We start from the raw sequence: 13,424 nt of genomic DNA, 5'->3' as shown, positions 1-13,424 counted from the left end.
CTGCCTCCAGACCCCTGAGGTGCTCCGCCTGACCACGGTCATGCTCCCTCAGTGCTGCAGGCTCTTCCAGCGTGTGGGTGCTTTATGCCCACGGTTTATTTAGCCTGTATAACACCCTGAGGAGGTAGGTATGAGAATCTCCTCCTCTTGATGAGACTGCTGGATTCAGTCCTCAGAATCAGCCCTGATAGGAGACGAAAGAGCAAAAAAGTAGGGAAATTTTGCAATTTAAAATTTAACAGTCACAATATGTTTATTTAAAAGTGCCATGATCTTCCTAGTTTTAGTGTATGAAGATAATGTTTTATTTAGACCACACAGGCTGTGTGTACTGCACTTAAGCTGACTTCTTTCCCTTGTGTTCTGAATTTAGGTTTTTCAGAAACGAATGGCAGAACCAGGTTTTCTCACTGAAGGAGAAATGGCCTTGATCTTTGTGAACTGGAAGGAGCTCATCATGTCTAACACGAAGCTGCTGAAGTGAGTCGTGAGCATCTCCTGTCGTTGCAGCGGACGCCCCCAGCCCCAGGGCTGAGACTCACACCTAACTCTCTGCAGCCAGGGCTGCTTAGCAAAGAACTTTCACTGTTTTCTGTTCCCTCGGGCTTTCTTTTTATGTATATAAATTTATTTATTTTATTTATTTTATTTTTGGCTGCGTTGGGTCTTCGTTGCTGTATGCGGGCTTTCTCTAGTTGCGGTGAGCAGGGGCTACTCTTCATTGCGGTGTGCAGGCTTCTCATTTCAGTGGCTTCTCCCGCTGCAGAGCCTGGGCTCTAGGTGCACGGGCTTCAGTAGTTGCAGCGCACGGGCTTAATCGTTGTGGCTCGCGGGCTCTAGAGCACAGGCTCAGTAGTTGTGGCGCATGGGCTTAGTTGCTCCATGGCATGTGGGATCTTCCCAGACTAGGGCTCGAACCCATGTCCCCTGCATTGGCAGGTGGATTCTTAACCACTGCGCCACCAGGGAAGTCCCTCCCTCAGGCTTTTAATTTTATTATCATTTTATGAAATGCTCTCTAACTCTGAAATGCATAATTATTGAAGTAAAGAAATATAACAAAGAAAATATTTGATTAAGCAAAGGAAAACTTAAATCATTAAACAAACAATATGTCAACATATGGTTCCAAAATATACTTGACTCTGCATCAGACAGAGTCAGGAGAGAAGCTGCAGCTCATGGCCTAGACATAACTGGCTGGTCTGGCACTCTCCTAAGTCCAGAGTGAAATTCCATTCCCTTCAGTGATTTTCTGTCCCTTACACCCATGAGGACAGGCTCCTGTGGGGAGGCATGAGCAGTCCCAGCGCTTGCTGCCTCTCCGCCCTCCTTGGGGCTCAGCAGCTCTCTGGGAACGATGCCGCCTCCACACCTGGCCTCTGTGGGCTTCTGCTCCCCTTTTTCCCTTACAGAGGGTGGAAATTTCTTTCTTCTTGCTTCAGCTGAAAACAAGTTAGAAAATTTTCAAAAGAAACTTTGCCAAGAAACTAAGCTGAATCCAAAACAATTCCAAAGACCTAGGAACACCCAAGTGCGCAGACTTCATTTTCTTCTTCTTCTTTCTAGCAGCTCACCCAGGTTGGCTGGACAGGCAGGGCTTTAGGCCCTCGCTGCCTCCTCCTCCTGACTTTTCCCTCATGGTGCCAGAGATTTTTAGGTAACTCACTGGTTGTCATTACAGTTAGTCTCGCAAGGTATTCATCCTTCATTTGCAAAGCACATTCAGTTAGAAATGGGAAGTGAGAGTGTGTGTTGGTTGCAGGGCCTTGCGAGTACGGAAGAAGACCGGGGGTGAGAAGATGCCCGTGCAGATGATTGGGGACATCCTGGCAGCTGAGCTGTCCCACATGCAGGCTTACATCCGGTTCTGCAGCTGTCAGCTGAATGGAGCAGCTCTTTTACAGCAGAAGACAGATGAACACGCAGACTTCAAAGAATTTTTAAAGGTAACTCCATTCTGGGAATGTAGGCAGGCCAGCCTTGTTCTGAGCCAGGAGGCAGGGGTGTATGGCGGCATGGTGGGGAATCTCAGCAGTGGAAAAGGCCATCTCCATCACCTTCCAAAGGAAACACAAATATGGCAAAGAATTTTCTGATTGCTTTGAGTTGCCTTTCATGTTGAATTGATTTTTCTTGGCACTGGGACCATGATTTTGCCCATCTTAAATAGCAGAGTGTTTTTTTAAGCCTACTTACATAAATCAGCTACTTTATACTCCAAAAAAGTCCAGAATGTCACTTTCTTAATTTTGTAAACTGTATTTATTTTATACCCATCTTATTCCAGAAGGAGTATAAAATAGCTTACTTAAACGTATAAAATGCAACAAGATAAAATAAAATTTAAAATAAGTGGATGGGGAGTTCCCTGGTGGTCCAGTGGTTAGGATTTGGTGCTTTCACTGCCGTGGCCCAGGTTCAATCCCTGATCGGGGAACAGAGATCCCACAAGCTGCATGGTGCGGCCAAAAAAAAAAGTGTATGAATAAAATGGGACAAAAGGAAATGAGAGTAGGAAAAAAAATGGTGACACCAGGAATTAGGATAACAAATAAAAAGCGCATCTGTGATCCTATACATATACAAGAAGTGTACGCAGCTGTCATAAAACCTTCCAGAAACCCATGAGAAGACAGAAAACAATTGGTTCCATGATGCCATGGTCATAAATTAAAAACAAGCAGCTGGTAAGGAGAAGTAATGCTAGAACTGTACTCAGAAAGTACACTATGTATATATTCACTGTATATAATATAAGGAGTCGGCAACAACCTTAGAGTGATACAGCAATGAGCTTCATATGTCTGGTTATATCATAATAGAAAATCACATTTTGATAAGTCATTTTTATTGATGCTGTTCAGTAATAGAAACTATTACTACACATGTTAAAATGGTGAGGGAAATGAAAGAAAAATCTGTTTTCTTGGTTTTTTTTTGCATTTTTTTTGTTGTTGTTGTGAAGTGCTTCATAGTGGGATATATTATACAGCCCCAGTAGTACTTTATGGGAAAATGCATAATTTTAATATTTTTATTATCAGAAAAGAATGGAAAAATAAGCATAAAATATAAGATATATAGGCAAAGGATAAAATTCTAAGAGGAAAATAGAGGAAGTAATAAAGATAAAAGCACAAATGATATCAGTATGTCTGCAAACAGGTACAGTGAAAAGAACTGATAAAATATAACTCCACTAAATCTAATAGAAAAAGAGAAAAAAAACCACAAGTAAAAACAAGAATAGATACAAAGTTATTTCTTAAAAGTGTATGTAATTCAAAATATATGCTAATAAATCTGAAAACATTAACAAAACTTATAGTTTTCTATTAAAGTTTGAAAACTGGTTCAATAAGAATAGAAAATCTAGAGAGTCAGGCTCGTGCCATCTTGCCCCCACCATCCGTGCCCAGCCACCCTTTCCCTTTAGACACTCTCAGGCCCCCACCCGCCCCTTTCCAAGCATGTCCCGGGCCACTGCCGCAGAAACTGCACCAACTCTACCCACACATTCTCTATGTGGGACATGCAGCCAGGTCTACAAGTATTCTTAGAGCAGAGATGAGCTATCTGGAATAAAGCCAGCAAGTGACCTGTCCATTTAAGCCACAGATGAATAATACTGCAGCCAGCCCAATGTCTACTGCCACTCCAAGTAGTGGAAGAAGTACAGGGAAGTCTATAAGCTTTGCAGCAGAATTGCAGAGTATGATGTTTTTGCTTACAGATTAAAGACTTGAACATAGACCTGAAACCATAAAACTCCTTTAAGAAAACATAGGTGGTTTTTTCTAGGTGATTCTAGGAGGCCTCTTCATGAAACAGCAGTTTTGGTAGAAGATGTAGTATACACACAGTTAATTAACCTCCTGTGTGGCTGACAGGGTCTTGGTGCTCTTGCCTGGTGTCAGGCCTGAGCCTCCAAGGTGGGAGAGCCGAGTTCAGGACATTGTACCACCAAAGACCTCTCAGCCCCATGTAATATCAATTGGCGAGAGCTCTCCCAAAGATCTTCGTCTCAACGCTAAGACCCAGCTCCACTCAACAGCCAGCAAGCTCCAGTGCTGGACACCCCATGCCAAACAACTAGCAAGACAGGAACACAGCCCCACCCATTAGCAGAGAGGCTGCCTAAAATCATTCTAAGTTCACAGACACCACAAAACACACTGCCACATGCAGCCCCACCCACCAGAAAGACAAGATTCAGGCCCACCCACCAGAACACAGGCACCAGTCCCCTCCATCAGGAAGCCTACACAAGCCACTGACCCAACCTCACCCACTGGGGGCAGACACCAAAAACAACAGGAACAGCGAACCTGCAGCCTGTGAAAAGGAGACCCTAAAGGGGTCGTAAGTTACACAAAAATGAGAAGCCAGAGAAATATGCAGCAGATGAAGGAGCAAGGTAAAAACCCACCAGACCAAACAAATGAAGAGGAAATAGTCTACCTGAAAAAGAATTCAGGGTAATGATAGTAAAGATGATCCAAAATCTTGGAAATACAATGGAGAAAATACAAGAAACGTTTAACAAGGACCTGGAAGAACTAAAGAGCAAACAAACAATGATGAACAACACAATAAGTGAAAGTAAAAATTCTCTAGAAGGAATCAGTAGCTGAATAACTGAGGCAGAAGAACAGATAAGGGACCTGGAAGATAAAATAGTGGAAATAACTACCACAGAGCAGAATAAAGAAAAAAGAATGAAAAGAATTGAGGACAGTCTCAGAGACCTCTGGGACAACATCAAATGCACCAACATTCAAATTATAGGGGTCCCAGAAGAAGAGGAGAAAAAGAAAGAGTCTGAGAAAACATTTGAAGAGATTATAGTTGAAAACTTCCGTAACATGGGAAAGGAAATAGTCAAGTCCAGGAAGTGCAGAGAGTCCCATACAGGATAAATCCAAGGAGAAACATGCCAAGACACATATTAATCAAACTATCAAAACTTAAATACAAAGAAAAAAATATTAAAAGCAGCAAGGGAAAAGCAACAAATAACATACAAGGGAATCCCCATAAGGTTAACAGCTGATCTTTCAGCAGAAACTCTGCAAGCCAGAAGGGAGCAGAAGGACATATTTAAAGTGATGAAAGGGAAAAACCTACAACCAAGATTACTCTACCCAGTAAGGATCTCATTCAGATTCGATGGAGAAATTAAAACCTTTACAGACAAGCAAAAGTTAAAGAGAATTCGGCACCACCAAACCAGATTTACAACAAATGCTACAGGAACTTCTCTAGGGAGGAAACACAAGAGAAGGAAAAGACCTACAAAAACAAACCCAAAACAATTAAGAAAATGGTAATAGGAACATACATATCAATAATGATGTTAAATGTAAATGGATTAAATGCTCCAACCAAAAGACGTAGACTGGCTGAATGAATACAAAAACGAGACCCATATATATGCTGTCTACAAGAGACCCACTTCAGACCTAGGGATGCATACAGACTGAAAGTAATGGGATGGAAAAAGATATTCCATGCAAATGGAAATCAAAAGAAAGCTGGAGTAGCAGTTCTCATATCAGATAAAATAGACTTTAAAATAAAAACTATTACAAGAGACAAAGAAGGACACTACATAATGATCAGGGGATCAATCCAAGAAGAAGATATAACAATTGTAAATATTTATGCACCCAACATAGGAGCACCTCAATACGTAAGGCAAATGCTAACAGCCATAAAAGGGAAATCGACAGTAACACAATAATAGTAGGGGACTTTAACACCCCACTTTCACCAATGGACAGATCATCCAAAATGAAAATAAATAAGGAAACACAAAGTTTAAATGACACATTAGACAAGATGGACTTAATTGATATTTATAGGACATTCTGTCCAAAAACAACAGAATACACTTTCTTCTCAAGTGCTCATGGAACATTCTCCAGGATAGATCATATCTTGGGTCACAAATCAAGCCTTGGTAAATTTAAGAAAATTGAAATTGTATCAAGTATCTTTTCCAACCACAACGCTATGAGACTAGATATCAATTACAGGAAAAAAAAACTGTAAAAAATACAAACACATGGAGGCTAAACAATACACTACTAAATAGCCAAGAGATCACTGAAGAAATCAAAGAGGAAATCAAAAACTACCTAGAGACACCGTCCTAGGCTGACCGTGGTGGACATTTTGAGGGCAGCTGATCCTCAGCCTGTGCGCCCCACACCACTTCCTGTGGAAGCTTGAGCCAGCTGTGTAGCTTTCTCCCTTTGTCTCATAACCATGTCCACCAATGAGAATGCTAATTCACCAGCTGCCTGCCTTAACAGATTCAGGAACAAGGGGAAAGACAGTACAGAAATGAGGCAGCACTGCATAGAGGTTAATGTGGAGTTCCAGAAAGCTAAGAAGGATGACCGGATGCTGAAAAGGAGAAATGTCAGCTCTTTTCCAGATGCTGCTGCTTCTCCACTGCAGGAAAACCACAACAACCAGGGCGCTGTAAATTGGTCTGTTGATGACATTGTCAAAGGCATAAATAGCAACAATTTGGAAAACCAGCTCCAAGCTACTCAAGCTGCTAGGAAACTGCTTTCTAGGGAAAAACAGCCCCCCATAGACAGCATAATCTGGGCTGGTTTGATTCCAAAACTGTGTCCTTCTTGGGCAGAACTGACTGTAGTCCCATTCAGTTTGAATCTGCTTGGGCCCTCACTAACATTGCTTCCGGGACATCAAAACAGACCAAGGCTGTGGTAGATGGAGGTGCTATCCCAGCATTCATTTCTCTGTTGGCATCTCCCCATGCTCACATCAGTGAACAAGCTGTATGGGCTCTAGGAAACATTGCAGGTGATGACTCAGTTTTCCGAGACTTGGTTATTAAGTATGGTGCAGTTGACCCGCTCTTGGCACTTTTGGCGGTTCCTGATACGTCATCTTTAGCATGTGTTTACTTACGTAATCTTACCTGGACACTTTCAAATCTTTGTCGCAACAAGAATCCCGCACCCCCCCTTAGATGCTGTTGAGCAAATTCTTCCTACTTTAGTTCGTCTCCTGCATCACGATGATCCAGAAGTTTTAGCTGATACCTGCAGGGCTATTTCCTACCTTACCAATGGTCCAAATGAATGGATTGAAATGGTCGTGAAAACTGGGGTTGTACCCCAACTTGTGAAGCTTTTAGGAGCTACTGAATTGCCAATTGTGATTCCCATGCTAAGAGCCATAGGGAATATTGTCACTGGGACAGATGAACAGACTCAGGTTGTAATGGATGCAGGAGCACTTGCCATCTTTCCCAGCCTGCTAACAAACTCCAAAACTAATATTCAGAAGGAAGCTACGTGGACAATGTCAAACATCACGGCTGGCCGCCAGGACAAGATATAACAAGTCGTAAATCATGGATTAGTCCCATTCCTTGTTGGCGTTCTCTCTAAGACAGACTTTAAGACACAAAAGGAAGCTGTATGGGCTGTGACCAACTATACAAGTGGCGGAACAGTTGAGCAGATCGTATACCTTGTTCATTGTGGCATAATAGAACCATTGATGAACCTCCTAACTGCAAAAGACACCAAAATTATTCTGGTTATTCTGGCTGCCATTTCAAATATCTTTCAGGCTGCTGAGAAACTAGGTGAAACTGAGAAACTTAGTATAATGATTGAAGAATGTGGAGGTTTGGACAAAACTGAAGCTCTACAAAACCATGAAAATGAGTCTGTGTACAAAGCTTCATTAAACTTGATTGAGAAGTATTTCTCTGTGGAAGAAGAGGAAGATCAAAATGTTGTGCTGGAAACTCCCTCTGAAGGGTATACATTCCAAGTTCAGGATGGCACTGCTGGGGCCTTCAGCTTTTAGATTGTACCTCTGAGGCATAAGGTTCTTTGTTGTATACTATGTTTGGTAGAAGTTTGTCTTACTGTTTCTCTACTAAGAACTCTTTTTACATGTGGTTTGTTATTGTAGCACTTTTTACAAAGAAACTATACTTGAACAGTTCCAAACTGTACATACTGTATGAAGCTTCTCCTCTCAATGGGCTTCTTATTTCTATGTGGAATTTCATACCTTGCAGTGTCCTGTAAATAAAGATTAAATTCCACCTTTTTCTTTACTTAAAAAAAAAAAATTACCTAGAAACAAGTGACAGTGAAAACTCGATGACCCAAAACCTATGGGATGCAGCAAAAGCAGTTCTAAGAGGGAAGTTTATAGCAATCCTACCTCAAGAAAAAAGAAAAATCTCAAATAGACAACCTAACCTTACATCTAAAGCAATTAGAGAAAAGAAGAACAACAAAAAAAAAAACACCCCAAAGTTAGCAGAAGGAAAGGAATCATAAAGCTCAGATCAGAAATCAATGAAAAAGAAATGAAGGAAACAGTAGCAAATATCAATAAAACTAAAAGCTGGTTCTTTGGGAAGATAAACAAAATTGATAAACCATTAGCCAGACTCATCAAGAAAAAAAGGGAGAAGACTCAAATCAACAGAATTAGAAATGAAAAAGAAGTAACAACTGACACTGCAGAAATACAAAGGATCATGAGAGATTACTACAAGCAACTATATGCCAATAAAATGGACAACTGGAAGAAATGGACAAATTCTTAGAAAAGCACAACCTTCCGAGACTGAACCAGGAAGAAATAGAAAATATAAACAGACCAATCACAAGCACTGAAATTGAAACTGTGATTAAAAATATTCCAACAGGGCTTCCCTGGTGGCGCAGTGGTTGAGAGTCTGCCTGCCAATGCAGGGGACACGGGTTCAAGCCCTGGTCTGGGAAGATCCCACATGCCGCGGAGCGGCTAGGCCCGTGAGCCACAACTACTGAGCCTGCGCGTCTGGAGCCTGTGCTCCGCAACAAGAGAGGCCGCGATAGTGAGAGGCCCGCGCACCGCGATGAAGAGTGGCCCCCGCTTGCCGCAACTAGAGAAAGCCCTCGCACAGAAACGAAGACCCAACACAGCCATAAATAAATAAATTAATTTAAAAAAAAAGAAAAGAAAGAAACAACATACTCCAAACCAATGATAGATTGCTCCAGGCAAGGGGAGATGAAAAAAATAAAGTCCAAATTTAAAAAAAAAAAAAAAAAAAAAAAAAAAAATATTCCAACAAACAAAAAGCCCAGGACCAGATGGCTTCACAGGTGAATTCTATCAAACATTTAGAGAAGAGCTAACACCTATCCTTCTCAAACTCTTCCAAAATATAGCAGAGGGAGGAACACTCCCAAATTCATTCTATGAGGCCACCATCACCCTGATACCAAAACCAGACAAAGATGTCACACACACACAAAAAAACTACAGGCCAATATCACTGATGAACATAGATGCAAAAATCCTCAACAAAATACTAGCAAACAGAATCCAACAGCACATTAAAAGGATCATACACCATGATCAAGTGGGGTTTATCCCAGGAATGCAAGGATTCTTCAATATATGCCAGTCAATCATTGTGATACATCATATTCACAAATTGAAGGATAAAAACCATATGGTAATCTCAATAGATGCAGAAAAGCTTTTGACAAAATTCAACACCCATTTATGATAAAAATTCTCCAGAAAGTAGGCATAGAGGCAACCTACCTCAACATAATAAAAGCCATATATGACAGACCCACAGCCAACATTGTTCTCGATGATGAAAAACTGAAACCATTTCCTCTAAGATCAGGAACAAGACAAGGATGTCCACTCTCATCACTATCATTCAACATAGTTTTGGAAGTTTTAGCCACAGCAATCAGAGAAGAAAAAGAAATAAAAGGAATCCAAATTGGAAAAGAAGAAGTAAAGCTGTCACTGTTTGCAGATGACATGATACTATACATAGAGAATCCTAAAGATGCTACCAGAAAACTACTAGAGCTAATCAATGACTTTGGTAAAGTAGCAGGATACAAAATTAATGCACAGAAATCTCTTGCATTCCTATACACTAATGATGAAAAATCTGAAAGAGAAATTAAGGAAACACTCCCATTTACCATTGCAACAAAAAGAGTAAAATACCTAGGAATAAACCTACCTAGGGAGACAAAAGACCTGTATGCAGAAAACTATAAGACACTGATGAAAGAAATTAAAGACCATACCAACAGATGGAGAGATATACCATGTTCTTGGATTGGAAGAATCAATATTGTGAAAATGACTGTACTACCCAAAGCAATCTACAGATTCAGTGCAATCCCTATCAAATTACCAATGCCATTTTTCACAGAACTAGAACAAAAAATTTCACGATTTGTATGGAAACACAAAAGACCCCGAATAGTCAAAGCAATCTTGAGAAAGAAAAACGGAGCTGGAGGAATCAGGCTCTCTGGCTTCAGACTATACTACAAAGCTACAGTAATCAAGACAGTATGGTACTGGCACAAAAACAGAAATATAGATTAATGGAACAGGATAGAAAGCCCAGAGATAAACCCACGCACATATGGTCACCTTATCTTTGATAAAGGAGGCAGGAATATACAATGGAGAAAAGACAGCCTCTTCAAAGAATGAAATTAGAACACTTCCTAACATCATACACAAAAATAAGCTCAAAATGGATTAAAGACCTAAATGTAAGGCTAAACACTATAAAACTCTTAGAGGAAAACATAGGCAGAGCACTCTATGACATAAATCACAGCAAGATCCTTTTTGGCCCGCCTCCTAGAGAAATGGAAATAAAAATAAACAAATGGGACCTAATTAAATTTAAAAGCTTTTGCACAGCAAAGGAAACCACAAAGAAGACAAAAAGACAACCCTCAGAATGGGAGAAAATATTTGCAAATGAAGCAACTGACAAAAGATTAATCTCCAAAATATACAAGCAGCTCATGGAGCTCAATATCAGAAAAACAAACAACCCAATCCAAAAACGGGCAGAAGACCTAAAGAGACATTTCTCCAAAGAAGATATACAGACTGCCAACAAACACATGAAAGGATGCTCAACATCACTAATCATTAGAGAAATGCAAATCAAAACTACAATGAGATATCACCTCACACCGGTCAGAATGGCCATCATCAAAAGATCTACAAACAATAAATGCTGGAGAGGGTGTGGAGAAAAGGGAACCCTCTTGCACTGTTGGTGGGAATGTAAATTGATACAGCCACTATGGAGAACAGTATGGAGGTTCCTTAAAAAACTAAAAATAAAATTACCATGTGACCCAGCAATCCCACTACTGGGCATATACCCTGAGAAAACCATAATTCAGAAAGAGACATGTACCACAATGTCTATTGTGCAGCACTATTTACAGTAGCCAGGACATGGAAGCAACCTAAGTGTCCATCAACAGATGAATGGATAAAGAAGATGTGGTACATATATACAATGGAATATTACTCAGCCATAAAAAATGCAGTTGAGCTATTTGTGGTGAGATGGATGGACCTAGAGTCTGTCATACAGAGTGAAGTAAGTCAGAAAAACAAATACCGTATGCTAACACATAATATGAAATCTAAAAAAACAAAAATGGTTCTGATGAACCTAGGGGCAGGACAGGAATAAAGACACAGACGTAGAGAATGGACTTGAGGACATGGGAAGGGGGAGGGGAAGCTGGGACGAAGTGAGTGGCATGGACATATATACACTACCAAATGTAAAATAGATAGCTAGTGGGAAGCAGCTGCATAGCACAGGGAGATCAGCTCGGTGCTCTGTGACCACCTAGAGGGCTGGGATAGGGAGGGTGGGAGGGAGACACAAGAGGGAGGAGATATGGGGATATATGTATACATATAGCTGATTCACTTTGTTATACAGCAGAAACTAACACAACATTTTAAAGTTAACTACACTCCAATAAAGATGTTTAAAAAAAGAATAGAAAATCTGAAGATAATATTAAACAAGGGAAAAAACTGAGTAACCTACCCCAAAAGAGGAGCTAGTTTCACTTGATGGATTTAATGGTGAATTCTTTACAACAATAAAGGAATAGATTATTCCATTTTATATAAACTGTTACAGATCCCAGAAAAAAATAGAAAGCCTACCTAATTCATTATAAAAGACAAAAGTGACTCTAACCCTAAGGCCTGTTTTTGTGTTTAATTACAAAAATGAAAAACAAAGTTATAACTGAATATCTTTTATAAATATAGTTGTTAAAATCTTAATTAAAATAACAGTGAATAAAATTAAGCATTACATGAAAAGAAGAGTCTGTCATAACCAAATAGGATCAATTCCAGGAGGCAACACAGTTTCATGCTCAGAACAAGACAGCCTTCAGAATTGGACTGCTCGGGCTGAAATTCCAGCCCCATCACGGTCCACTGTGTGACCAGGACAAGTTTCTTAACATTTGATGCCTTAAGTCCCCTCATCTCTCACCTGGAGACAATCAGATAATACTTTTAAAGTACTTTAGCACAGAGACCAGCACATAGTAAGCATTCAATAAATGCTAATTTTATTTATTTATCTTATGATGATCTCGGATGTAAAAATGGTTCAGTATAAGGCACTGAGGACAGAACCCTTCAATTGGTGGGAGGCAAGGTGTTGCCTAGAAATGAACTAGAAGAAACATAGAAAGAAACCAAGATCACAGAAACAAACATTAATCAGAATAATTAGATAAATGTGGAATTATGAGTATATGTGAATGTTTTAAAATAATAGTAGTATTAAATATAGGACATTTACCTTCTAAAGCATAGTAAAAGATTTAAAATTTTTTCAAATAGTGATAAAAATAGGAATTAAAAAAATAGGATGTAAATAGGACGTCAGTGTCACCACAATTGTAACAATAGCAAAAATAAAAAGTGTTTAGTCTCATAATGAAAGGCGTGGTGTTGATTACATTAAAAAGCAGATCTAACAAGCTGTGTTCTAAAATGTTACTTTTTAAAAAGACTCAGAAAATATAGAAATAAATACCATGAAGATGCTTATCTTAGGAACATATATATATCCAAAAACAAAAGGAGGGGGTAATTTTAATATCCCATAGTGGGAAATGATTAGGTAAATTATAGTAAATGTATTATTTTTCAGTCATTAAAATGATCATACTAGAGTACTAGCTACTCTGTTAGGTCCTGTACTAGTCCTAGGAGTAGAAGCAAATAAATGTGGTCCTTGGCATCCTGGAGTTAACAGTCTGGGTGGGAGTTATGGAGACACCTCATATGTGATGCCTCTACCTGTGTTACCCAGTCCAGATGTGGCACGATGATAAAGGAAGCCTTGGGGGCTTGAGAAGAATCACTGAAAAGGAGGGGAGGCGTGAAGAAGGGGAGAGCCTGGACTGGAGGAGGCTAATCTGAGTCTTCAGAGATGAATATGAATTAGCCAAGTGAAGGAAGAGCAGAAGGGACATTGTGAGCCTGGCTCATAGCAGGTGCTCAGTAAATGTATTGTTATGAAT

At 39.9% G+C, this 13,424-nt stretch overlaps 1 protein-coding gene and 1 pseudogene across 3 annotated transcripts in view; both read left to right on the top strand.

Moving 5' to 3' along the window:
• The window catches only part of ITSN2 (intersectin 2), a 160,032-nt gene that overhangs the window by 137,347 nt on the left and 9,261 nt on the right, over positions 1 to 13,424 (top strand). For all 3 annotated transcript variants that reach the window (XM_068563921.1, XM_068563920.1, XM_068563922.1), the window contains exons 30-31: positions 374 to 480; positions 1,766 to 1,949. In XM_068563921.1, coding sequence (XP_068420022.1) covers positions 374 to 480; positions 1,766 to 1,949 — 291 coding nt within the window. The remainder of the gene's footprint in view (positions 1 to 373; positions 481 to 1,765; positions 1,950 to 13,424) is intronic.
• LOC137777764 (importin subunit alpha-1 pseudogene) lies at positions 6,274 to 7,863 on the top strand (annotated as a pseudogene).

This window comes from Eschrichtius robustus, chromosome 15 (assembly GCF_028021215.1).
Source record: "Eschrichtius robustus isolate mEscRob2 chromosome 15, mEscRob2.pri, whole genome shotgun sequence".
NCBI lineage: Eukaryota > Metazoa > Chordata > Mammalia > Artiodactyla > Eschrichtiidae > Eschrichtius > Eschrichtius robustus.
Note: the sequence above shows the minus strand (reverse complement) of the source record. Positions and strands in the feature narration are given on the sequence as shown.